Source organism: Tiliqua scincoides, chromosome 5 (assembly GCF_035046505.1).
Source record: "Tiliqua scincoides isolate rTilSci1 chromosome 5, rTilSci1.hap2, whole genome shotgun sequence".
Lineage (NCBI taxonomy): Eukaryota > Metazoa > Chordata > Lepidosauria > Squamata > Scincidae > Tiliqua > Tiliqua scincoides.
The window spans coordinates 127,588,869-127,616,409 of NC_089825.1; the positions used below are offsets into that span (position 1 = coordinate 127,588,869).

General features: G+C 50.6%; 1 protein-coding gene across 1 annotated transcript in view; it reads right to left on the minus strand.

The window, feature by feature from the left end:
- Nucleotides 1–741: 741 nt before the first annotated feature.
- Nucleotides 742–27,541, minus strand: part of RNF31 (ring finger protein 31) — a 28,877-nt gene continuing 2,077 nt past the window's right edge. The window contains 22 exon segments of the mRNA XM_066627491.1: nt 742–1,370; nt 1,477–1,651; nt 1,862–1,958; nt 2,655–2,712; nt 2,869–2,982; nt 4,679–4,797; nt 6,572–6,686; nt 7,122–7,211; nt 8,606–8,704; nt 9,390–9,563; nt 11,169–11,381; nt 11,465–11,647; nt 13,576–13,839; nt 14,651–14,673; nt 14,676–14,720; nt 14,723–14,933; nt 15,980–16,355; nt 17,303–17,483; nt 19,188–19,263; nt 19,651–19,710; nt 20,044–20,199; nt 25,804–25,950. Coding sequence (XP_066483588.1) covers nt 1,317–1,370; nt 1,477–1,651; nt 1,862–1,958; nt 2,655–2,712; nt 2,869–2,982; nt 4,679–4,797; nt 6,572–6,686; nt 7,122–7,211; nt 8,606–8,704; nt 9,390–9,563; nt 11,169–11,381; nt 11,465–11,647; nt 13,576–13,839; nt 14,651–14,673; nt 14,676–14,720; nt 14,723–14,933; nt 15,980–16,355; nt 17,303–17,483; nt 19,188–19,263; nt 19,651–19,710; nt 20,044–20,199; nt 25,804–25,950 — 3,030 coding nt within the window. The 3' untranslated portion in view covers nt 742–1,316.

The following is a 27,541-nucleotide window of genomic DNA, read 5'->3' on the forward strand; positions in this document are numbered from 1 at the left end:
TCTCTGCCCCTCCACGAAGCTGGGATGCCCATCGGTTCCCCTAGCTGGAGGACTGGCAGAGGGTGGTGGTGGCAGGGCTGGTTTTAAGCATAGGGATTGTGGTCTCTTTCATGTTCACCCATGGCTGGCTGGATGCAGCAGAACCCTGATTTGAGGCTGAGGGGAGCAGGCAATCATGTTCAGCATGCGCAGAGTTCATTTCACTCATAGGGTCTCCTTGTGAACTTCCCCTGAAGTATCTTACTGCTAGGAGGAAGAACAGTAAGCAAGATGCCCAAAGGTGAGTTGGCAACCTTCAGTCTCGAAAGACTCTGGTATCGCGCTCTGAATGGTGCTTCTGGCACAGCGTCTAGTGTGGCTGAAAAGGCCAATCCGGGAGTGACAATCCCTTCCACACCGGGAGCAAGTGCAGTCTGTCCCTGGTCTGTCTCCCTGGCTGTGGGCCTTCCTTCTTTGCCTCTTAGCCTCAGACTGTTGGCCAAGTGTCTCTTCAAACTGGGAAAGACCATGCTGCACAGCCTGCCTCCAAGCGGGCCGCTCAGAGGCCAGGGTGCCCAAAGGTACTTTTCTATGATCTGGGCATTCATGGGCAAGAGAGAAAGTGACAGATACCATTTTGCTGGACTAATAATATTCCCAAGGGAGGAGAGAAAATCTCTTTTTTTGAAACGTTTCTGCCCAAGGTAAGAGGTGAGGTGATAGATTTCCAAAAAGAGATACACACTTTTTTTTTTCCTTTTTAGTCACAGAACCCCTTTATTCAGAGGTACAATGTACTCATTTTCTAAAGATCACGGCCGCAGGTTGATAAATGAACCAGAAAGGGATGGATCTGAGAATTTGTAGAATTGCAGCAGAACATTTTCACTTTGATCACAGAAACAAAAGCACTCCCCATGAAGCCCAGCAGCTATTTTTTAATTTAAAAAAAATAATCTCTCAAATAAAGCTAGGCAGAAACTAAAATCCACCCCTGCCGTCTCTCTAAGTCTCCAGAATTGTTTTTCAGCTGGTGGCAGTGGAGGTGCAGAGGTGTAGGTGAGAATGGGATGTTTGGAAAGATGAAGAGTCTGCCAACTCTTCCCCACCCAGTGCTGAACTTTTTGGTAGCTAGAAGTCTTCAGACTGCTGTTTGGGACACCCCTGAGATAAAGGCACTCTGAAAAATCAAAACCTCCCAGACAACAAGACCCCCCTCACCAGACACAAAGTGTGCTTTCCCCGGACACACTCCCTACAGAACAGGGACCCACAACACAACAGAGAGCCAGATTGCAGCCCCTCAATTTTTTCTTCCAGGCACATCCTCCATCTAGCTACTTCCGTCTGCGTGGGATTTTCGGACCTAGAGGCACCTCGTCCACTAATTTCTGTGGTGAGTTGGAGAAAAGAAGAGAAAAAAGGGAGAGGTCAATTTTTCCAGCGTTCAGTCTAAGGATCCCCCTCTCCCTTCTGTCCTGGGTAATCCAGCTTCACCTTAACCAGGCGCCCACGATAAGCTTCGTCGTCCTCCGCTGGGCCCCGAGGCGGCAGCACCGCTGCCGGCAGATAGCGATGGCAGACGATCTCCAGTTCAGGCAGAGTGTAGAGGACGGCTGGATCCAGGGAGTGTCCGTTGATGAGGCTGACTAGGTACTCTTTGTAGTGTGCTCTGGGGGCAGGAGGGACACCCGTGACTGTAACTCAACTGCTCTTGATGCCAAACTAGGTCACATCATAGATACGGCCCCTTTCCCTCTATTGCACAGCGGCCACACTCTGCCTCTGCTCTAGGTCCCCACCCTCACACCCTGTTCTATACCCCTGACAGCTGCCTCGTGACTTCCCAATCGGCAGTGCCCCACAAAATCATGTCACTCACTGGCAAAGGCCGGCATATCCAGCTTGGGTATCTTTGCCACAAGGCTCGTCCTTCAGCCCAGCCATGGTCTCCTTCTGCTCCATTACACGACAGCCACCTGGGGAGAAGGACTTTCGGTGTTAGACCACGGCCCCTTCTAAGCACTACAGAGCTAGACCAGTTTCACAAGGAATTGCAGCTGAATGGGGAGATCCAGAGAGTAATCGGTGAGCTCAAAACAATGGCCAGGAACCTTGAGGGAAGCCATGATATAACTATGTGGTCTGTCTTTGTACCAGAGATAAGAAAAGGGTGCCACTACTACATATCTGGGCAAGCCACTCCTCTCTCTAACATGCCACATCACCCAGAATTCTTATAAAAAGCAGCAAATAGCACAGGCCTACAAAACTGAGGGTCAGAAAAGTTTTTCCCAAACTTCATGGTGGTTTGATATGAATTTGGGGTGCCGATTCCAAAAATGGCATTTGTTTTGCCCTATCACGTCTAGTTTTGGAGACACGGAATAGCCACTTTAGTGAATGGTTCAAGCAGCTTCCTCATGAAGCAGCTTCCATTCACTAAAGTGGCTATTCTGTGTCTCCAAAACTAGACGTGATAGGGCAAAACGGATGTCATTTTTGGAATCAGCACACCAAATATACCCAGGAACTGGTGTAAAGTTTAAGGAAGCAAAATGTGTGTTGGCCTGTGTAATCCAACAACCCCAAATCTACCATGCAGGGCATGGCGACAGGGAATGCAAATCCCCTGCCTATCCTGGTGCCTATCCCCCAAACCCCTCCGTACTCACCTCCAGGGCTAACACGGGTCCCAGCGGGAGGTTCTGTGTTGAACACAACATTGTTATCCTGCAAAGGAGAGACATCAAAAGAGAGCTGTGGCTTTAGGCATCCCTAGCAAGAGAATTCTCCCCCCTCTCTCCTTGGCAGAAAGCTGTGGCCTCTGCTTCTCCTTCCATGGAACATCCCTTTGGCCCTTCCCATCACGCTTTAGTTCACACTGACCTGTAAGAGGCGCTGCAGGCGAGGCACATCCCAGTCGCGCAGGTAAAAGAGGCAGTCGCGAGGGTGGTGGCCATGCAGGGACTTCCGTATAGGGCACTCCGGAATCGGGCATTTCTGGGGTGGGGATAAAGGATGAGAGGAAGCAAGCAGCTGGCACCACCCTGGGCAAATATATTTATCATGTGTTCCTCACCCTGGCTCTACGGGGGACTGGTGTGTAGCCCAGTTATTGGCATCTGGAGGTCCCGAGCCAAACCCAGGTTTTCAGGGGTAGCACTGAGCTCCTGCCCCCCAACCGGCCAACCCAGAGGCATGTGCAAATGGAATGGCTTCTGCAATAACAGGCCTTGGCAGAAAGAGCCAGGGGTTTGTCCCGCCTCCATTCCACCCGCAAAGTGTCTAGTTGCCAACTAGGGAAGTGGCCCTTCCTAAGGATTAATCGTTCTGGCTTGTTTGTTTTCAGATGCAGTAAACGGGACACCTCCCTCCTGCTTCCCTGCTTTTTCAGTGCAAAATCAGCCTGCCCGATTTGAAGGCATGACATCATCAAGCAGACTCTCAGATTTCCCCAGGACTGCATCAGGCTCATGAGCTGACCACAGAGAACCTGAAGTGTTTTGGAGGCCAATGGTGTTATTGATCAAAATGTTGTTCTGATCCATGACTTTTTAAACCCGTGCAGCAGATGTTTCCTTTCCCCCCTGACTTCAATGCTCAAAAAGTCCACGCCACAACTGATCTGAAACTGAATGTTCTTCAGTGCATCCCTCAGCTGACACCACCAGCCAAATGCATATCAGATTTAACCTTTCCCTCATTCAAAGCCAGTTCATCCATACGGCCAATGGAAGGGGGGGTCATCTCAGGCTACAGATAAAAGGGGTGCCCATCTCCAGTCTCCCATTCACCTCCACTGCTGCTGCTGCTGCTGCTCCTCCTCCCATTCCCTGCTTGGAAAAGGAGGAGGGGGGTGGAGCAGAACAGGGATGTGGAGGAGAGCACAATGGTGGGCTAGAGAGCATTGGGTAGAGTAGCCTGGAGGCACTCTAGCCCACCACTCTACTGCTCCACATTTCCTCTTCCATTCATCCCCCCTCATCCAATATAGAGAGTGGGAGAAGAGAGGCTGGCACAGCACCAGGTTGGGGGAGGGGCAGCATTTGACACACCGCCTCAGACACAGGGAAGTCTTGGGCTGCTGGCCTTGCCCAAGCAATTAGCTTAGCAATTTCTATTACTCCAGCCTTGATGGTGACACTTAAGGCTGCTTGAGCCTCTCCTGTTCCCTGCCATTGAAACAGCAGCTTTCCTGCGATTTCTATATCCACTGCAGAAAAACACACACGCGTCACCATGGTTTTCACAACCCAAACGGGCTGGAAAATCCTGGTTTGTTCTTTCTTCTAGTGTTCTTAGGATACAGAGGGCATCTCCAAATTGTACTAGGGTCCACATGGTGTGCCCATCATTATCTATTCATACAGATATTTAGAAGGGAACCCAGGGAGACTGGTTCAATCACTAACTCTGCCACAGAATCCCTGCGAGCTACAGGCAAGTCACTCCCTCCCAGCCATGGTTTCCCATCCGTAAAATGGGAATACGGTGTCCTACCTCACAGAATAGTTGTGAAGGACAACTACTGCACAGCTCCTGTGCAAGGCAAGAGCCCCAGGGCCTGTAAGTTTTATCCCACATCACCCTGGATGCTCAGAGTGGGCAACAATGCCGCTTTATAAGGAAGACAGCTCATACGCCCCTCCACCCGGCCCCTCAATTCCATGCCACAAACTCCCTCCGGCATTCTTACGTTCTTGGCATGGAAAGCACTGTAGCAACCGCTGCAGAAATGGTGTCGGCATTGGGGACAATGGAAATGCATGCAGCCTCCCCGGGCCAGGGCGTATGAGAACTTGCACTTGGGGCAGGCTGGAGGGAGAGAACAAGAGAAGAAGAGATCTGTGAGATAGGGAACCCTACTCAGAAGAATATTCCATGTTGCTGAAAGGGAAGAGATAGCTTGTGGCTGCAGAGGCCAAGGGGAGGACTGCTTGACCCCAGGCAAGACTGCTTGACCCCAGGCAGACTGCTTGACCCCTGCTTGTCACCAGGCAAATGAGCAAAGGCTGCTAGGAAGTCACATCATCGAAGCATGTGGCGCTTTACAAAGTACAAGAGCACAGGGCCCTTCCCTGAGGAGCTCCCCATCTACAATTCAACACACAGGAGACAAACGGGGAAGAGAGATGATGACAGGGGTCACAGGAAAAAAATATTTCAGTTTTGCAAATTGAGGTTCAACTACTGTAGGGTATAAAGACTAAGGAGTAGTGTCAAAGGCTTTATTAAAAAGCTGGATTTGGAGAAGGATTCTGATGGAAACGAGAAAGGGTCTGGGAGGCAGTTGCAGGCTTAACTGGTAGAGTTGCTTTAGGGAGTAACTGGCCTCCAGATAGCCAAGGGCGGTGTCATGAATATGTACATTTTAGGCCTAGTAGCATGTAAAGCCAGAACCAAGCAACAGAGAAGTGGCTTGCAGTTCTTAGCTGCAAGGAATTTACAACTCAATGGAAGGTGATATTGTAGCACCTACGCAGACAGAGAGGCACCCATGAATCTTCAGTGGGGAGGGGAAGAACTCAGAGGACTAGCATCCAGCCCCACTTCCGGAAGATTCTGTCCCCAAGAGCTTCTGATTGGACAGTTTAAAATAAGTACAGTCACCTCCATCCTGTTTGCCTGAGAAGTATAAGAACAAAGCCCAAGGGGTGTGTCTTTTGTCTGTTTGGTGATACATTATCACCTTCCATTGAGTTGTAAATTCCTTACAGCTAGGAACTGCAAGCCACTTCTTTGTTGCTTGGTTCTGGCTTTACATGCTACTAGGCCTAAACGACCTCTTCACTCACAACAGGAGAGGAAACTGAATGCTTTCCACATCCTCCAATGCATTCTCGGCATCACCTGGCAGGACAAAGTTCCAAACAATACAGTCCTGGAACGAGCTGGAATCCCTAGCATGTATTCACTGCTGAAACAGAGACGCCTGCGTTGGCTTGGTCATGTCATGAGAATGGATGATGGCCGGATCCCAAAGGATCTCCTCTATGGAGAACTCGTGCAAGGAAAGCGCCCTACAGGTAGACCACAGCTGCGATACAGGGACATCTGCAAGAGGGATCTGAAGGCCTTAGGAGTGGACCTCAACAGGTGGGAAACCCTGGCCTCTGAGCGGCCTGCTTGGAGGCAGGCTGTGCAGCTTGGCCTTTCCCAGTTTGAAGAGACACTTGGCCAACAGTCTGAGGCAAAGAGGCAAAGAAGGAAGGCCCACAGCCAGGGAGGCAGACCAGGGACACACTACACTTGCTCCCAGCGTGGAAGGGACTGTCACTCCCGAATCGGTCTTTTCAGCCACACTAGACACTGTTCCAGAACCACCTTTCAGAGCGCGATACCAGAGTCTTTCGAGACTGAAGGTTGCCAACATGCCAGGCCTAAACGGTACGTATTCATGACAGGCGGGAAGCTGGTGAGGTGAAGGTCACAGGCAGAGCTATAGTACAAGAGGAGGCCAAGGAGATAAGGAGGGAAGAGCAAGACTGTGAAAGGATTTGAGGGGTGGGAGAAGGAGCTCAGCCTTGCCCAAGAAGCACATGCCTTCTTTCAAATGTGTTGGGAATCAAGGAAAACAAGAACGTCTCACCAATCCCATTCTCCTGCAGGTACACAGCCAAGCCCTGGGCCTGGTATTCAGGGTCGTTGGTTCGTTTCCACTCCAGGAAGCCGTCGCAAGTCAGTCCCTGGTGCTGCGGCTCCCACTGACCAAGCCAAAGAAACACAGAGAGTCAAAGGAGAGTCCTCTCTTCCCCTGAGCTCTGCCTACTTTCGTGGTGGAAGGCAAAGAGCGAGCAGCGTGCGATGAACAGGAGGGCTACCACTTCTGTGGGCCAGAACCTTCCACCATTGCAGACCCCACACTCCTTCCAGGCCAGGGCCGACTCAGCTCTCACGACCCCCAACCCTTTGCAATACAGAAGCCCTCCCTTCTCAAGATCACCCACTATCACTGTGAGGGGATCTACAGCCTTCACCGTCTGCCGTGGATCTGTTGCCCATCAGTTTCACTGGGCAGCCTCGAGTTCTGGTTTTATGAAGACAGGAAGAAAAAGATCTCCCTGCCCACTTTCGCCATCATACATCATTTCCTTTTGTGTCGCTCCTCCCTGTGTCCCTCCCACCACCTTCTCACAGACCTGGCGCTTGCACTGGACACAGAAGCTCTTGCGGCACTGCGGACACTTGGCCTCCAGCTGCTCAGACTCGTAGATGAAACCAAAGGAACACTAGAGAGGAGAGACAGGAGTGGTCAGAGGACAGGTTCTCTTCTGAGTGCTACATTCTCCCTCTTCTCACCCCAGCTCTGCTTCCACACAGGCGGTGGGAAGTGACACAACTGAGGTGTGTGGGAATGATGTGCGGAGGGATTTTCTTCTCCTACAGACAAAATACTAAACTAAAGAGGTCGGAAAGAAAAGAGAATAACTGGTAACTTCATCCCCTTCAACTTCACAAGTAGGGGAGGCGGTAATGAGTTCAATGAAAGACTAAAATCATAAGAAAGAGTTCCCCCCTCCCACCCCCACACAAGGAGAACTGTATATTCAGCCAAATCACAGGAGTTTGGCGCAGAGTTCTGTTCTACTCAATTATCTACAGGAGACACTCCTCTCTCTCTGCCTCCCTCTGGTGGGCCATGGCAACTTGGGAAGAGCTTGTCCTTGGTGTTGTGATGAAAATCTCCAATTTCCCCAGTATTTTTACACCTGTTCTGGACATTTCAACCACCCCAGAAGCTATTGCGATGACTCAGCATCCTGAAAAAGCTGCTGAGTCATCCAGATACAGTAGCCATTATCTTTTGTGGCACTGCTGTTGACCTTCTTCTTCCTCCCCAAGTGATTGGTAAATAAAGAACTTGGCTTTCAAGTCGGTCCCCTTGAAGCCCACCAGATTTCCAAGAACAGGAAATTCAAGAGCTCAGAGGGACCCTGCGTTCAATTCCACAGGTAAAATCTGGTGAACATTCACAAGCTATATTAAAAAGCATGTTTCACATACAGACACACAAACCCATGTGTATTTGCTCAGGTGCGATGTCAGAAGCACCTGATGCTTCACCAAGGGCTTGGCCACTCACCTTCATGCCACACCCCGGAGGGTATGAGTAAGCAGGTAGGGAAAGTATCCAGAGAAGGTAGTCAGGTTTTTGTTTTCGTTACCTCTTGCATTTTAACCCATTTTTGCCCGGCCCACAGGTGTACACATTTGGTCCCTGTTGTATATACAACATTTAGCAGACATGGCTTAATATCCTTGCCAGCCTTCCCTATCCCACACCCCTTTTGATCCTTTTTTAGCTGATCAGTGCCTTGCTCTGATTGCATGCATCCTTCTGACACTATGTTGATTTTTCAGTGCTGTCTGTACTTCCAGCTGTCTTCTTGGATTATTCATTTCACCCCAAACCAGTCTAAGGAGGGGGAAAGGGCTATCTGAAAGTCCCATCCCCTCTCTGTTACACTGGAATGCAACCAAAACCCAGCTATTTTATATATAAATATGGATTTTGTTTTAATATCTGGATTATTCATTTTGTGAACACACTACAGACCTTCTTGTCCCCTTTATGCAAATGTTCTTCCCCAGAACCAAGGCCCATTCACAAATGCTTACTCACATGTGTGCACCACTGAAACTTTGGGTCCCGCATCAGCACCCTCTCGGTCAACTTTTTGTGGAAGAGTTCGTAAGTTTCAGGGTCTAAGCAGCTGCGCAGCTATGGAGCACCATAAGAGAGGACAAATGGATTCAAAATATTAAACTAAAGAGGTCGGAAAGAAGAGAGAATAACTGGTAACTTCATCCCCTTCAGCTTCACAGGTAGGGGAGGCGGTAATGAGTTCAATGAAAGACTAAAATCATAAGAAAGAGTTCCCCCCTCCCACCCCCACACAAGGAGAATTGTATATTCAGCCAAATCACAGGAGTTTGAAGCAGAGTTGTGGTCTACTCAATTATCTACAGAAGACACTCCTTTCTCTCTGCCTCCCTCTGGTGGGCCATGGCAATTTGAGAAGAGCTTGTCCTTGTAACCCTCAGGTGACCAGAAACAGCTCAGAAGCAAAGGCACAGAACACCTTTTACATCAAGGGTCTGCACCCTCTCCCGTCTGATGCTTCACAATAAAACAGAATCAAAAACATCTCAGTTAAGCAGAAAATCGAGTGCTTTGCTGGGACTCAGGCTGCAATTCCGCACGCCTTGCATTGTGGCAATGCACTGTGGCTCTGACTGTGGAAATGGTGGGGACAGACTGGGACCAGTGTGGCAATGCATTGTGGCATGCAATGCAAGGATGCATGCAATGCAATGTCAGTGCCAGCACACGGGTGGGATGCAGTGGAGATTTTGAAAATGGTTCTGATGCAGGAATTGGGTACCCCAGAGCAAGGGGCAGGCACCTGGATGTCAAGGGTGGAGAAGTAGTTGAGGAGTTCCCCCTCATCGCTGATCTCAGGCTCGGAGCAAGCAGGACACACCAGGTCTGTGATGTGCTTCTCTTTCACTGCGATGGTGAAGTGCAGAGCAAAGCATTCTGGGCAAATTGTGCACTCACACGACGTCAAGGACTGCATCTGAAAACACAAGAAAAGCCCGGCTGGATCAGACCCAAAGGTTTGCCCAGACCAATATCCTATATCCAACACTGGCCGGCTGGATGCTGCATAAGAACATAAGAACAGCCCCACTGGATCAGGCCATAGGCCCATCTAGTCCAGCTTCCTGAATCTCACAGCGGCCCACCAAATGCCCCAGGGAGCACACCAGATAACAAGAGACCTGCATCCTGGCGCCCTCCCTTGCATCTGACATAGCCCATTTCTAAAATCAGGAGGTTGCACATGCACATCATGGCTTGTAACCCGTAATGGATCTTTCCTCCAGAAACTTGTCCAATCCCCTTTTAAAGGCGTCCAGGCCAGACGCCATCACCACATCCTGTGGCAAGGAGTTCCACAGACCAACCACACGCTGAGTAAAGAAATATTTTCTTTTGTCTGTTCTAACTCTCCCAACACTCAATTTTAGTGGATGTCCCCTGGTTCTGGTGTTATGGGAGAGTGTAAAGAGCATCTCCCTATCCACTCTGTCCATCCCCTGCATAATTTTGTATGTCTCAATCATGTCCCCCCTCAGGCGCCTCTTTTCTAGGCTGAAGAGGCCCAAACGCCATAGCCTTTCCTCATAAGGAAGATGCCCCAGCCCCGTAATCATCTTAGTCGCTCTCTTTTGCACCTTTTCCATTTCCACTATGTCTTTTTTGAGATGCGGCGACCAGAACTGGACACAATACTCCAGGTGTGGCCTTACCATCGATTTGTACAACGGCATTATAATACTAGCCGTTTTGTTCTCAATACCCTTCCTAATGATCCCAAGCATAGAATTGGCCTTCTTCACTGCTGCCGCACATTGGGTCGACACTTTCATCGACCTGTCCACCACCACCCCAAGATCTCTCTCCTGATCTGTCACAGACAGCTCAGAACCCATCAGCCTATATCTAAAGTCTTCTATTGAACCAGCCCATTTTCTGACCTGACCCAAACACCTCTTCCTCATAAGGAAGCCTTTCCTCATAAGGAAGGTGCCCCAGCCCCGCAATCATCTTAGTCGCTCTCTTTTGCACCTTCTCCATTTCCACTATGTCTTTTTTCTCCTCGGGACTTTGTGTGTTTTGTATATGTACAGGCACAGTCTCCATGGAAACACAGAATTTGCCCTCTCAAAACCCCTCTTCAGACGTGTCCCAGGTGGACACGATCCCTGGGACAGCAGCTGTGCCCCACAGTCCTGCCTCCCACTCTTGTCTGAAAACCCACATTTTTCTGAAGCGGCAAATGGGAAGATATCACATCCCCTGGGATTTCCAATGCTGAGGTGCCCCATGGAGTGAAGGGCCAGGGCAGCAGCACACACCTGATGGTGTCCACAGTTATGGGCGTCCGGCAAGGGCTCTCTCTCAACCATTTTTTGTTTTAAGCCCTCCTCGCGAGAGAGAACAGACTAGAGGCCAACCAGCAAGGAGGTGTTGAAGGCTGAACCCAGAGGGCCGCAAAGCAAAACCTACCTCGCAGGGTCGTTGTGAGAACTTTTGAAGTGGTAGGGAAATGGGCGTGAAGGGGGAAGATCAGATCTGTGTGGTTAATTTGCCCTTACGAAGGGAAGACATTTGGCACCTTATTGCGAGGCAAGGCCAGGCTGCAGACAGCACACTCCCAGTTCAGCAGGCGCTTGATGAAGTCCCGGTTGTGAGAGGCCATCACAGCCTCCACGATGTCAGCCAGCTCCCAGCCCCCCTCGCTCGGCTGCTCCAGCATCAGCGAGAGCACCAGCTCTGCACGGCCCCAGCTGGGCAAGGACAGCGAGGCGAGGAGACGTCGCAGCACAGCCTGCAGGAAGGGAGGCAACGGGGCATTGGATGGGAGCCAGAGGCCTCAGCAGGAGACCTGCTCCCCAAGGGTTTCTCTCATACCTGCCGGTCAGGGCTGTGGAAGTCAATGGGGGGCTCCTCTGCCTCCCACAGGCGCTGGTGAAAGGGTTCCAGCCGGAGGCGCTGCAACTGCACCAGTGCCCGCCACAGGTCGCCGTTGTTCTGGTAGAGGGCCTGCAGGACAGGGCTTCGCTCGCCAAACCCCAGCGCTTTCAGCTCCCGCACCTGTTTGGAAAGGGCAAGACCCCACACGGCCAAATCCCACACTGGTCCCAATCCGTCCCCACCATTTCCCCAGTCAGAGCCTTGTTTCCAAGACTGGAGTGTCAGGGACTGAATTTCAGCCATGGGCACTCCATGATGATAATAATAATAATAATAATAATAATAATAATAATAATAATAATAATAACAACTTTATTTTTACCTCGCCTTTCTCCCCGAAGGGACTCATAGGAAAGCAGCTGACCGACCCCAGGGCTAAGCCCTCGTGAGCTCTGGCTCGCAATCAGCTCCAGCCCAGCTCCCCAACAACTCCAACCCTTCAGTCTCAATAGCCCAGCTCCCTTCCAAGACTCAGCACCCCTCTTCCAAGACACACGGGCTCCCCGAGTGACAGACGGCTATGTCAGGTCAGCAGGGGAGGATAGCCCTTGCTTTCCCGATGGCAGAGTGGCACGGGAGCGTAGGGAGATAGCAAAAGAAGCAGGCGATCCCAAACAGAGCCAAAGAAGCAGGCACAGGCTTGTTTGTTGCAGAAGCAGGTACTGGTAAAAGGAGCAGGCAGAAGAGTAGTCAGTCAAACGGTCCAGAAGTCAGGGATACAGCAGGTCACAGTCACGAGAAGGCAGTCCAAGTCACAGAACAAACCAGCAACACGGCACGCAGAAACTCCACCACAACAACCCACACCTTGGTGTCTGTACTTGCCCCATATATACCGGGGCCAGCCAATCAGAGTAGGGCAACCTCATAGTCACAAGACAGTCTTGTGACCCACTCTGATTGGCTGTCCAGTGGTGCGCTGCACCACTCCACCATAGCCTACGTGACTCTGCGCACACCTTCCCAGAGTCACGTGACTGCCACCTGCAACAGGTGCAGCTGATTGCGTCAGGTGTGCTGCCTCGCGGACTGCTTCACACCAGGCCCAGATATCAGGACCTCCTGCCACATCCTGGCTAATAACAACCTCAAGCCTGGGATGCCAAAAACCTGACAGGCTATGTCGGCGCTTTCACGCAGGTGCGGTACGTCCATTGTGGTGCTTTGTGCAAGCACAGCAGCACTGGGCTGGCAAGAGCAGACTGTTTCAACCCATGTATGTTCCAGCTTCCAGAACAGAAGCAGAACATGTGAGGGGGACTTAGTGCATACAACTCTCCCCTTTCTCCTGTCAAAGCCTCCGTACTCAAGTCCCACCAAATTCCTCCTCAACCCTTCAGCTGGTTCCACTCCCTTTTTTAGACTCCCAAACATGACCCGAGAGCCTTCTGAGGGCCAAAAAGCACGACCTCCAGTTTCCGGCCAAAAACCAGAAGTCCTGCTTTTTGGACCTCTGGCCATGACTGGAGGGCAACAGGTGACCCACTCCACAGGTTTGGAACCTGCGGGCCAAGGATACTCAAATCTGAGTGTACCAAACCAGCAGATACCAAGGGTCATCTGTATGCCGATTCAAGCAGCTTCCTCGTGAGGAAGCTGATTCCATTTTTGGATTCTGCACCTCCAAAATATCCTAAACTCATTCAAACATCTTTGGCAACTAAAAAAAAGTGGGTGTTTTTTGGGGGTTTTTTTTTTGTACATCCGTGTTATTCTTATAAACGCTGTAGAGGTGAAGCCCTGCCCACTTTTTGTCTTAAGACTCCACCCACAAAACAAAGGCTCCTCCCAAAGTGCTTCTCATCCGCTCTCCAGAACCTCCCTCCATGGGCTATCCAGTTGACCCTTCTTCTCTGAATTCTGTTCTTTATCACCATTTTCCAAATTTCACGCCCTTTCCGGAGATAACATCTTTCAGCTTTAGCTGCCATAAGACACCCCCTCCACACACACACACACACACACACACACACACACACACACACTTCTTTCCCAAGAACATTTTCCCAACAACCCCCACCCCCTCCTCAGGCTTTCCCCAGGCTGACCTTGCTACGCCGGGCGCTCAGACATCGGCTGACAGCTTCATCCATGTCCCCCTGACTCTCCATCCACGCAGTCTGAGCTTCCTGGCGGGTGACGGCACCCAGACCTCCCCCTGGCTCCTCCTGGCCTCGCTGCGTGGCCAATTCAGCCACTGATTCCAGAACGCAGGGAAGCTCCGAATTCAGCCAAGCCAGAGGCAGCTCGGCCCCCGAGTAATGCAAGGCAGAGACCACCAGTTCAGGAACTACGCCTACTGCCTCAGCTTCCTGCGGGAAAACAAGAAGTGAGACACCAAGGGAGGTGGGCAGCCTTGACCAAATAGAAGAACAGAAGGAGAGCCCCGCTGGATCAGGTCAAGGGTCCATCTAGTCCAGCTTCCTGAATCTCACAGTGGCCCACCAAGTCCCCCAGGGAGCACACAAGACAACAGGCACAACCTGCATCCAGGTGCCCTCCCCTGCATCTGGCAATCAGAGGCAGCTTGCCTCTAAAACCAAGAGCTTGCACATACTTACTATGACTTGTAACCCGTAATGAATTTCTCCTCCAGAAATTTGTCCAATCCCCTCTTAAAGGCATCCAGGCAAGATGCCATCACTACTTCCAGTGGCAAGGAGTTCCACAAACTAATTACACTAATTACAAACGAATAGATGGGCGTCCAATCCAGCAAGTGGTTTGGAGGCCGATGACAGGCCGGCCACGAGATCGATGGGGGGCAGGAGAAGAAATGGGGCACTCTGAGTGGAGGAAGGAAAGCTTCCATCTCCAGCCCCCAGTGGACAGAAGGGACATGCGGTGGGGTGGGGAGACAGGTGAGGCAGAGCTTCCTCAGTGGAGTCCTTCAAAAGCACTGCCACCATAGGGGCAGGGGATGGGGAGGCAGGTGAGACCGAGCCTCCCCACCAGAGTCCTTTGAAAAGCACCGCTGCAGTGGGAGGCAACGCGCATGGCTGGGAGTGCTTGCGCACCTCCCATGGCAGCGGCGCTTTGGTGGGGAGACCTGCCTCTCCACCCACTGCACATCCCTGGTGGACAGCTGTCCCAGAAGCACCCCATTTCAGGGCAACAGCTCACCCTGATCATGGTGACCAGCTTCTGCCATCCTCACGCAGCTTTTCCTGTCTCCGATGCTCCTCCTCTTCCTGGAGAGGCTCCGAGCAGACTTCCATAGAGACTTGGGTTCTGTCTTGACCTCCACTGGACCCTTCTTGCGCTTTTCTTCCTCCTCTTTCTCCGGCTGGGTCCGCAGCACCGCCGTCTGGGGGGCCCGCCGCTGGCTGGTCCGGTTGCACATTTCACACACATGGCTGTGGCTCTTGTTTCGGAAGGTGCAGTGTTCACAGTGCCAGTCCAGGGACTATAGGGAAGTAGGGGTGACAGCTGCTGGAAGGGGCAGTTGGCAGAGCTGAGACTCGGGGATGAACATAAGCACAGCCCCACTGGATCAGGCCATAGGCCCATCTAGTCCAGCTTCCTGTATCCAACAGTGGCCCACCAAATGCCCCAGGGAGCACACCAGATAACAAGAGACCTGCAAGGCTTCCTGGGAATTGTAGTTAAGAACATAAGAACAGCCCCACTGGATCAGGCCATGGCCCATCTAGTCCAGCTTCCTGTATCTCACAGCGGCCCACCAAATGCCCCAGCGAGCACACCAGATAACAAGAGAACTCATCCTGGTGCCCTCCCTTGCATCTGGCATAGCCCATTTCTAAAATCAGGAGGTGGCACATGCACATCATGGCTTGTAACCCGTAATGGATCTTTCCTCCAGAAACTTGTCCAATCCCCTTTTAAAGGCGTCCAGGCCAGAAGCCATCACCACATCCTGTGGCAAGGAGTTCCACAGACCAACCACACGCTGAGTAAAGAAATATTTTCTTTAGTCTGTCCTAACCCTCCCAACACTCAATTTTAGTGGATGTCCCCTGGTTCTGGCGGGATAAGCACAGAAGGTATGTGCAACAGTGTTTAACAGTATTATTTGAGGAATAATTGGCGCTGGGCCTCAAATCCGTCCAGATGTAACTTGCTTGGATCTCAAAGCCTGTTCCCCTAATTTGCAGGTTGGCCATGGTGAGGGGTAAATATTCTGCACAAATGCAAAGGTGACAAAGTATTCTGGATAAGTGTTTTTTTTTTTTTTTAAATTGAGGGGCGGGTAGATGACAGAGGGTTATAAAAAGATGCACAGTTAAGCCCAGACTGTATGCTGAAAATCTAGGACCAAAGCAGTATTCCTGAGAATGTTTATTACTGTTATGACAAGACTCTAGACCTCATGATGTTTTTGTGAGGCTTGACAGCCCACAGGTACCATCCACTAAAAAGACAGAAGGATTTGCAGTGATTTAGAAGTGATCCCCCAGGCCTGGCCTCAGCCTACCCCGTGCACATACTTACCTCTTTCTGCTTTGGTGCCATCTCTTCTCCCCAGGCCAACAGGGGTTTTGCGTCACCTGTACCAGGCCTCCCTGCCAAGCGCGGCCTCTCACATGCAGCACACAACACCATGGCGGGCTCATTCTCAAAGGTGCAAGACTGGCACGACCAGCGCCCCCGGGCCAGCTGCCCCATGCTCCCGTCTTCATCTAAGTTGGAGTTCAGAGGTGTCTTGCAGCCCCGGGGACGGTCACAGCCCACACACAGCACGGAGCGCGCATCGTTGTGGGTTAAGCAGGCCGCACAACGCCAGGGAGGTCTCTGGGCAGGAAGGCTGCGCCAGGTCGACTCTGACGGAGGTTGCAGGGTTGACGAGTCAGCAGGCACTGTAGGCAGGCTGAAGGAGACCAGAGTTATTGGGTTTAGTGAGTCACATACATTTAATGGATTAATAGCTATTCTCCTAGGCAAAAGCAGCTGTGAGAGGGAAGGCAAGATGTTCTGGAACAGAGAAGTGATACTCTGATCCCAAATGGTTGGCAACCTTCAGTCTCGAAAGACTATGGTATAAGCCTACAGCACCCGGTATTCCCAAGCGGTCTCCCATTAAAGTACTAACCAGGCCTGACCCTGCTTAGCTTCCGAGATCATGGTATAAGCCTACAGCACCTGGTATTCCCAGGTGGTCTCCCATCCAAGTACTAACCAGGCCTGATCCTGCTTAGCTTCCGAGATCATGGTATAAGCCTACAGCACCTGGTATTCCCAAGCGGTCTCCCATCCAAGTACTGACCAGGCCTGACCCTGCTTAGCTTCTGCATTCAAATACAATTCACTCCATCCCAAATACCTAGTAAAATCAAAGGCATCTTATTTATTTTCCATTTATATCTCACCTTCCACTAAAAAGGGAGCGGGGCTTACAGGACACATACAAGAAAAATGCAAAGAATAATGTAAGCCAATCTCATGGAGAAAAGTGCAGGGTTGTTTTTTTTTTTAAACAGACTGAAAGCCAAGGAATGGGAATAGAATCCCTGTTTTTGTAGTGGGTGATGGGAACACAGCACTCTGTATACATTTCAGGGCCAAGATGAGTGGTCCACTTCAACCCTTCCTACGATGCCTCTGTTTACGTGAAAGAAAGGGTCAGCTTCCTCCCTAGAAAGCAGAGCATGCTGGGATAGCCTTCCATGACTTATCTGAGCACATTCCTCCATCCTGAAAGAGGAGATCCTCCTCCTGTTTGTGGAGGGCAGGGTGAACATGACAAGAATGCCCCCTTCTCAGTAACCACGTGGATGCGGCTCTCTAAGTGATGACGGTGTCTGGACTCCACGCTACCTGGGTGGTGGTGGGCTGCGCCAAGCTTGCTCCTTCAAGGGCACCCGACAGTGACGCGTCCGCGACGGGTGCTTGTGGAAGAGGCTGTCGCAGTCTGGACACAGAGACTGGGCACAAGCTGCGCAGTGCAGCGAGGGGGGCACCAGACCACAGAGCAGGCAGGCGCTGGGGGGGAGGTAGCCTGGGTGGAGGAGAGAAAGAGCCAAGTAAGGCCTGGACAAGCAGGGGCCTTCTGCCAAGGCTGCAAACTCTCTACCCAGAAAAACTGAAGTTTGTGATTTGGTTCAAGGACGCCTATCAAGCAGATTTGCACTGTACCAGCACTAGACCTGAGGAGAGCCATATTGCTAGGCAAGTGCTAAAGCCCCATTTGACAGTCAATATTTCATGAGTCTCTGCCCTCGTCTTTAAGCTTCTCTCTGCCACCATAAGGAGAGGACATAAAAGATTCTTTTTTTTTTTTTTTTTTTAATTGGAAAGTCAAAATTCTGAATGGGTGAAAACCTTGAAGGTGGCAGCAGTGGTGTAGCGAGAGGGGGTGCAAAGCGCTAAGTTTTGCAGGGAGCTTCACCGCGGCACACAAGCGGCCCCTCTCCCTCGGAGCCATTCCGGACAGGGGAAGCAAAACAGAGGTGGATGCCCTCACCGCCCAGAATGGCTCCAAAGAGGAGGTGGAGAGGTTGCTTGAACCTCCCTGCAAAACTTAGTGCTTTGCACCCCCTCTAGCTACGCCGCTGGGTGGCAGTGGTGGTAACCCTCTAAATTCTGCAAATCACAGCCCTCATCCTTTGAACTTCCCTTCATTGGACTCTGCTCCTCTCAGAGTCACTGTGGCGCAATTCTAGATCTTCCTCACCGCTCTCTCTCCACTTCCATTGTCAACCTTGCCTTCTTTCTCTCTGAGCACACCCCTGCTTTGTTCCTTGGGGATGTCAACACTCTTGTTGTACATCCCTTTGATACAGCTGCCTCCCTCCTACAATCTCTGGCCATCTCTCAGCTTGGTCTTCACCAAAAATGGGTCTGCCCTTGGCCCCTCTATTCCAGTATCACCTCTGCCTCCTTCACCACTGCTTTTTACAGGCCTTCCTCTCTGTGTTTGGACTCCCATGATCTCTGGTCTCCCCTCTCTTCTGCCATTCCAGCCTGCCCCATAGATCCCGCTATCTGTCTGCAATTTGTGCCTGTATTCAACTCAGCAAATTTGCCTCTCTCTCCAAGTCAACTATGTGCCCCTCTCACACCCCCAGCCCTGGCTGACTCCCTCCTTTTCCATTCACGTGACAAGAACCATCCATGCCTCTCTCAAGCAAATCATGGCCCTCTTTCAATGCCAGCACTGGTTTCTTGTCAGCTCCTAGACCCTACCCAAGCTGCTCACCCATACCTTCTTCAAGGCATCAGCCCCTTCTGGCACCGTCCCCATCTCTCCACTCTCATATTGCCTGCAAACTTTGCTCATTCAGCTTCTGCAACTTCACTTGCTGTGCGCAGGTGACTTCCAGCGTCGTGTCTGGACCTGCCTCCTGACACCCCCTTCCTTCTTTCCTTTCATGCTCTCCTCAAGCCCCACCTGTTGGCCCCCACCTCATAGCCCCACACACCATAACTAAGCACCCATGACAAGGAATGGCACTTTTCCCCTTGGTCCCTGCCTGCACCCACTTCCCTGCCCTGTGTCTCTCTTAGACTGTGAGCTCTCCAGGGACACGGACTTCATCCCACGGAAAGTGCTAACATGATCCTCTTTCAATAAACAGCAGGTCTCAAGATGCCAAGCAAACTCCACACTTGGTGGTCCAGTGAGGACATTCAACTTGCCCATCCCTAGCCTTTGTGCTCTATTAGAAGACCTGGCTGTTGTCACCTCTTTGCACCCCTTTACCTGGATGTGAAAATGCTGAAACTGTATGCCGGGGTGAACATTCCTTAGCAGAGACGGCATCTGCACCGAGGCTGGCCTGGGAGAGAGAGAGAAGGGCAAGGCCCTGTTGGACACACTCAGCACCAGAGTGCTCCACTCATACCTTGCTATCCTCAAGGACATGTTTTGTCCATTTGACTGGGCTGCCCTTCATTTGGAAGCTGTAGTGGGGATGAATCTTAGCTGCCCGCCCCTTCCCAACAGGGTCGACCAGCAAGACGTACTTGGTGTCAACACTGGCATTGGACTGGCACAATTCAAAATGGATACACTCAAACAGTCTGACAGTTGCAATTTTTCATTACTTTAACAAAGCTGCAGGTTGCAGATGAACTCACCAACCTTGCAGATGAACTTTCCAACCTCCTCCCTGCTATCTATCCTGCTAATGCTTCGTACTCACCTCATACCCCTTAATAATCACCTTTAAGCTGTTCCCTCCTTGCGTTAACTCTTGCAAAACCTGGGGGTTGGGGTGATCATCCTAAAAGGAAAGCCAACAAAGTAAAGCTTAGATTGTGAACCGATGCAGCATAGAAGCTAAGAGCCTCACATCACAATCCTATGCATATCTACTCAGAAGTAGAGGGGGCATTTGTGAACCACTTCTTGTAGGGTTTGCTACTATCCACAGTATCCAGTGCCCACAGTAGCAACAGGAACCTATCCTCCGCAGATACACGTGGGGGGGGGGGATGCCTGTATATATAAATGAATGAAAGCACCTTGAATGCTCCTTAACTCCCAGCAGGGTCCCCGACAGATGTCCCTCCCATCCTGTCTGTCCCACAACCCAGCAGATGTGCTCCCACCATACCGAAAGAAGGAGGTTCAGTTCAGCCCGTAGCATCATGACATCTACAGTGATGGATGCCACCTGCAGGATGTCTGGCTCTTGAAGGTGCTCCGGGAAACAGAGCCCGTCTGGCTGCTCTTCAGAATATCCATAGAGGCGAAGAACGTCCCTTCCACCCTGACAGGAAAGAAGGATACGCAGTCAACAGGGTTAGGAGGCAATGGAAGAGAGCAGGTACGCTTCAGCTGGTGCTGCAATCCCCAAGGGAGGCCCTGCATTCTCTGAAGCCAGACTGGTTTCTACTAAAAACAGCAATCTCTCTGCAGGGGGCCCTGCCCTTGGAAACATCAAGACACACCAGTGTTTGATTGGAGTTTTCCAGGAAGCGGGGAATAACATAATACAGGTTGGGCATCCCTGATCCGGAATTCCAAAATACAGAATATTCCAAAATATGGAACTTCTTTGAGCACAAACATGACATTTTTTTTAAAAACCTTTTGCCTAAAGAAATAAAATCACAAACAGTGTTTCATGCACAAATCTTGTTTCATGCACAAAAGTATTTGAAATATTGTAGAAAATTGCCTTCAGGCTATGTGTATAAAGGATGTATGGAACGTAAATGAATTTTGTGTTTAGACTTCTGTGTTTGGCAGAAGCGCGCGCGGCCTCTGGGAAACCAAGTGCCTCGGGAACAAAGTGCCAGGTAAGGCACCGCAAGTTTAGCCTCGGTGCGAGGAGAAGGCAAGTGAACCTCTGAGTTTTGGAGAAAAGAGGGAGGACTCTCTGAGTTGTGAGGAGAAGGAGAAGGTAAGTGTACTCTTTCCAACTCTTTGTCTTTCTAACTCTTTGTCTTCTAACCGTAAATCAACCTTAAACCAACATTGACATTTAGCTTTCCCTTTAGCTTAGCTTTACCTAAGCTTTACCTAAGTTAGCACTTAATCTAACCGGAGGGAGGGAGTCCAAGGTCCAGCGAGGTGGGGCACAGGAGCTAGGTGAGGGCAATGAAAATAAACACGTACGTGTGTACATAGGTCTACTCTGAGCAGGAGCAGCGTCCTACTCATGAGTAAGGGCCCAAGGTACAGGCACTTGGAAAAGTAAATAAAACACAAGAGGATAAAGTGGAAAGCTAGCTTTTCTACTTTGTTTAAATTAACCCTATACTTAACCCAAGTTAAACTTAATCTGTTAGAACATAATCTAAAGGTTCCGTAAATTGGGACACAAGATCTAGGTGAGAGCAATAAATAAATAAATAAATAAATAAATAAATAAATAAAGGTGTACACTTAATAAAAGCAGGAGGTGTAATTTAGATAGGGAGCTAGAGCTCAAACTAAACAAAGAAGAGGGTAATGGGGGGGAAGTACACTTATAAACTGAGCAAAACAGGATTTAAACCTTGGTGTGTACGTTCCGCCAAGCCCAAAAAACTCTTAAACCAGTGCAGTCTAAACTCAAATAAAAAGCAGCTTGAGGTTAAAAAACAGTCCAGCCTAAGAGAGCTGAAGTAGGAGGGTAAGAACCTAGGAAGGGCCTGTTCCCAGCCAGCCAGGGCAATTTAGCATAGTCCTTGTCCTTTAGGAGGGGATAAAAGCCCCATTAGGCAAATCCAAGCACCCCATTCAGGAGCCTGCAGAGTAGATTAGGCCCATCAACAGCCTTTTGTCTTCTTGATCTTTTGTAAGCTCACCTGGGAAGACCATGTTGGCAACCTTCAGTCTCTAGACTGAAGACTATGGTACTATGGTACTATGAAAGACTATGGTATGAATGGTGGTTTGTCTAGTGTGGCTGAAAAGGCCAATTTGGGAGTGACAATCCCTTCCAAACTGGGAGCAAGTGCAGTCTGTCCCTGGTCTGTCTCCCTGGCTTCTTTGCCTCTTTGCCTCAGACTGTTGGCCAAGTGTCTCTTCAAACTGGGAAAGGCCATGCTGCACAGCTTGCCTCCAAGCGGGCCGCTCAGAGGCCAGGGTTTCCCACTTGTTGAGGTCCACTCCTAAGGCCTTCAGATCCCTCTTGCAGATGTCCTTGTATCGCAGCTGTGGTCTACCTGTAGGGTGCTTTCCTTGCACGAGTTCTCCATAGAGGAGATCCTTTGGGATCCGGCCATCATCCATTCTCACGACATGACTGAGCCAACGTAGGTGTCTCTGTTTCAGCAGTGCATACATGCTAGGGATTCCAGCACGTTCCAGGACTGTATTGTTTGGAACTTTGTCCTGCCCAGTGATGCCAAGAATGCGTCGGAGGCAGTGCATGTAGAAAGTGTTCGGTTTCCTCTCCTGTTGTGAGCGAAGAGTCCATGACTCGTCGCAGTACAGAAGTGTACTCAGGACGCAAGCTCTGTAGACCTGGATCTTGGTATGTTCCGTCAGCTTCTTTTTGGACCAGACTCTCTTTGTGAGTCTGGAAAACGTGGTGGCTGCTTTACCGATGCGCTTGTTTAGCTCGGTATCAAGAGAAAGAGTGTCGGAGATCGTTGAGCCAAGGTACACAAAGTCATGGACAACCTCCAGTTCATGCGCAGAGATTGTAATGCAGGGAGGTGAGCCCCTTTCAATCAGCAAGGAGGGAGGGAGGAGAAGCCAGCTAGGAGTATAAAGCTAGTGCCTGCCACCGCGTGAGCCTCTCAGGTAGAAGCGCGTGTGGCCTCTGGGATACCCAGTGCCTCGGGAACAAAGTGCCAGGTAAGGCACTGCGAGTTTAGCCGCAGGGCGAGTTCAGCCGCAGGGCGAGGAAGCCAGGGCCCCAGATACTGCCCTTTTTCTTCCCTTGAGAAGAGGGCAGCAAACCAGTGAAGAGTTTTTAAGTACCCCTAAACAAACAAACAAATAAAACTATGCAGTCAGACAGCCAGCAGCAGGGTGGGGGCTATCCAGTGTTTTGCATCGAGTGCCACATGTATATGCCTCTGGGGCATAAGTCATGGGTATGCCTTTGGCGCAAGGAGCTCCAGGGGCTCAGGGAACGCATCCGCTCCCTTGAAGCCTTGGTGGCTGACTTGGAGAAGCAGAGGCAGGCAGAGAAGGACCCGTGGGGAGACTTCCGGGGATGATCAGGCTTCGTCCCAGCCTCAGGTGTGCAGCTCCTCAGTTGCCTGGGTGGGAAGTCTCAGGGCCGGAGGACGTCATCCTGGAGAGGAGGGAAACAATCCCCTAAGGTGGACCCCTTCTCCAGCGGACAGGCCCGTATCCAAAAGCACTCAGGATACACCTTGGCAGGAGTGGAGTCAGAGGCTTCTTGTAGTGGGGGATTCGATTATTAGAAACATAGAGAGGGGGGTTTGCAACGGATGTGAGGACCGCATGGTGACTTGCCTGCCTGGTGTGAAGGTTGCAGACATCACTTCTCGTCTAGACAGGCTAGTAGACAGTGCTGGGGAAGAGGTAGCAGTTGTGGTGCATGTCAGCACCAACGACGTGGGCAAGTGTAGCCGGGAGGTCCTGGAGGCCAAATTTAGGCTATTAGGTAGGAAGCTGAAAGCCAGGACCTCAAAGGTAGTGTTTTCTGAAGTGCTACCTGTTCCACGCGCAGGGCCAGCTAGGCAGGCGGAGATCAGGGGTCTCAATGCGTGGATGAGACGGTGGTGTAGGGAGGAGGGGTTTAGATTCGTTAGGCACTGGGGAACATTATGGGACAAGCGGGGCCTGTACAAGAGGGACGGGCTTCACTTGAACCAGAATGGAACCAGACTGCTGGCGCATAACATTAAAAAGGTGGCAGAGCAGCTTTTAAACTGATCCCTGGGGGAAGGCCGACAGGAGCCGAGGGGCATCCGGTTTGGGACTCCTCATCCCTATGGGACGAGGATGGGGAGGTTAGAGAACAATAAGGTAAAGGCAGAGTAGGAGAAGAAATTGGGAATGGTAGCATGATGGGAGGATCTCTCCAAACTGGCAGCAAAATGGCAGTTGCGTTTCAATGTAAGTGTAAAGTCATGCACATTGGGGCAAAAAAAATCAAAACTTCACATATAGGCTGATGGGTTCTGAGCTGTCTGTGAGAGATCAGGAGAAAAACCTTGGTGGTGGTGGACAGGTCGATGAAAGTGTCGACTCCATGTGCGGCGGCAGTGAAGAAGGCCAATTCTATACTTGGGATCATTAGAAAAGGTATTGAGAACAAAATGGCTAATATTATAATGCCGTTATACAAATCTATGGTAAGGCCACACCTGGAATATTGTGTCCAGTTCTGGTCGCCACATTTCAAAAAGGACATAGTGGAAATGGAAAAGGTGCAAAAGAGAGCCACTAAGATGATTGCTGGGCTGGGGCACCTTCCTTATGAGGAAAGGCTATGGCATCTGGGCCTCTTCAGTCTAGAAAGGAGACGCCTGAGGGGGGACATGATTGAGACATACAAAATTATGCAGGGGAAGGATAAAGTGGATAGAGAGATGCTCTTTACACTCTCACATAACAGCAGAACCAGGGGACATCCACTAAAACAGAGTCTTGGGAGAGTTAGCACAGACAAAAGAAAATATTTCTTTACTCAGCATGTGGTTGGTCTGTGGAACTCCTTGCCACAGGATGTGGTGGCAGCATCTGGCCTGGGCACCTTTAAAAGGGGATTGGACAAGTTTCTGGAGGAAAAATCCATTACGGGTTACAAGCCATGATGTGTATGCACAACCTCCTGATTTTAGAAATAGGCTATGTCAGAATGCCAGGTGCAAGGGAGGGCACCAGGATGAGGTCTGTTGTTGTCTGGCGTGCTCGCTGGGGCATTTGGTGAGCCGCTGTGAGATACAGGAAGCTGGACTAGATGGGCCAATGGCCTGACCCAGTGGGGCTGTTCTTATGTTCTTAACTACAATTCCCAGGAAGCCTTGCGGGTCTCTTTTATCTGGTGTGCTCCCTGGGGCATTTGGTGGGCCGCTGTGAGATACAGGAAGCTGGACTAGATGGGCATATGGCCTGATCCAGTGGGGCTGTTCTTATGTTCTTAACTACAATTCCCAGGAAGCCTTGCAGGTCTTCTTGTTATCTGGTGTGCTCCCTGGGACATTTGGTGGGCCGCTGTGAGATACAGGAAGCTGGACTAAATGGTCCTATGGCCAGAGCCAGTGGGGCTGTTCTTATGTTCTTAAACTACAATTCCCAGGAGGCCTTGCAGGTCTCATGTTATCTGGTGTGCTCCCTGGGGCATTTGGTGGGCCGCTGTGAAATACAGGAAGCTGGACTAGATGGGCCTATGGCCTGATCCAGTGGGGCTGTTCTTATGTTCTTAACTACAATTCCCAGGAAGCCTTGCAGGTCTCTTGTGATCTGGTGTGCTCCCTGGGGCATTTGGTGGGCTGCTGTGAGATACAGGAAGCTGGACTAGATGGGCCTATGGCCTGATCCAGTGGGGCTGTTCTTATGCTCTTATGACTTGGGCCCCATTCCCAAGACCTCTCATTATGTATATGCAAATATTCCAAAATGCATAAAAATCCTATATCTGAAACGCTTCTGGTCCCAAGCACCTTGGTAAGGGATGCCCAGTCTGTATATTGGGGACTGGGCAAGTCTAGAAATCGAGCTACATCTGATCTACATGGCTGAACTGTGGTGTACCTTTATGATGTTTTCACTTCTATGCATTGCGGTGGCCTGTGCAATGTTTTGCTTTAGTTATTTCCCCCACCCCCCATCTGGAGGTTTACACCCCAGATTGTATTGGGCTGTGCCAAAAATCAAATGACTTTAAAAGAAGGGGACAAAACCCAAACTAGGGAAACAGTCTTAGGGACGGGGTGGGGGGGGATGACGTTTCTCTCACCTGGATGGTGTCAACCGTGTCCCGAAAGACAGGGTTGTTGAACTTGACCGTTCGCCAGAAGCGAGGTTTGTGAGGGTTCAGCAAGTTACGCCCGTATTTCTCCAGGATGTTGAGGGCCGTGGAGATGGTGCTCAGGTCCTTTTGCGTCTGAGAGAGGATTGGAAATGACCTCTTTTCAAGCTTTGCAAATGTAGGCAAGTGCACACCAAACTGAGGCAGACCCACAAGGCAGCTGCATTCTACAGTGAAATGCCCAGTGTTCAAACGATTACGTCTCCTGGGTACTTCCTTGAACCCAACTCGTACCCTCCTAGCCCTCCAGAACCAGTCAGCAGCAGCTCTGCTTGCTCACAAGGAAGGCTAGGGCACCACATGGCATTCATGGAAACCACTGGCTCCATTTCCATTTTATCAACCTAATCTCTGCTGCCTTACGGTTCCGGTCACATCTCAAAAAGGATACGGTGGAGCTAGAAAAAATGCAGAAGAAAGTGACCAAAATGATACTGGGCTGGGGCACCTCCCTTGCAAGTAAATGACAACAGCATTTGTGGCTCTTCAGTCTAGAACAGGGGTTTCCAAACCCAGGCCCGGGGGCCAGATGCGGCCTGCAGCAAGCCTCTATCCCCTGAAAGCTTCTGGCCCACTCAACTGAACATGACCAGAGCTGTGCTCTGATTGCATCTAGAGGGTGCTCTGAGCAAATGAGCCCACTCATTCATTTATTCATTCATCTAAGTTCCATCTCTAATTTATTTATTTAAATTTTATATTTAAATTTGTTTCTGGCCCTCAGCACTGCACCAGATATTTCATGTGGCCCTCTGGCCAAAAAGTTTGGAGACCCCTGGCCTAAAAAAAAGATGCCGGAGGGGGGACATGACTGAGAGGTATAAAATTATAGCGATGGATACAGTGGATAGAGGGATGCTCTTTTCCCTCTTGCACAACACAAGAACCAGGGGACAGCCACTAAAATTGTGTGGCAGGAGAGTTAGAACAGACAAAAGGAAATATTTATTTATCCAGCATGTAATTCATCTGTGGAACTCCCTACCACAGGATGTGGCGATGGTGTCTAGCCCAGATGCCTTTAAAAGGGGATCGGACAGATTGGTGGAGGAAAAGTTCATCACAGGTTACAAGCCGTGATGGGGACATGCAACCTCCTGGTTTTAGAAGTAGGCTACCCCAGAATTCCAGGTGCAAGGGAGTGGCAAAAGGATGCAGGTCTCTTGTTGTCTTGTGTACTCCCTCAGGCATCTGGTGGGCCTCTGTGAGATACAGGAAACTGGGCTAGATGATGGCCCTTGGCCTCGTCCAGTGGGGCTCTACTTATGCCCAGAATCAAAATGAGTCTTGAAAAAGAAACCTTGTTTCTGGGCTGATGGTTTTACATGAAAGCTCAGATTCTCAGGACCCTGCATGGAATGGGACATTCAGCATTTGTGCCACACCATCACAACGCATGTGAGGATCCCAGCCCTGATCACATCTCAGCCTCATTCCTCCCCTACCAAGTAAGCTGCAACCCCTGACACTACTGCTCCTAAAGAGGCCTTCAGTCCTGGCTCCTAGCATACACTCATAAGGCTGCTGCTCTCTGCCTGGCAGGCAGCTGTATTACAGGCAGAAATTCCTCAGGTGAAGCATTTCCCAGCATGCACATGCCAGCACGCACTGCCCTGCATGAATTTGTGCCTGCTGGACAATTCTTAAGGGCGTCATAGGAGAAAAA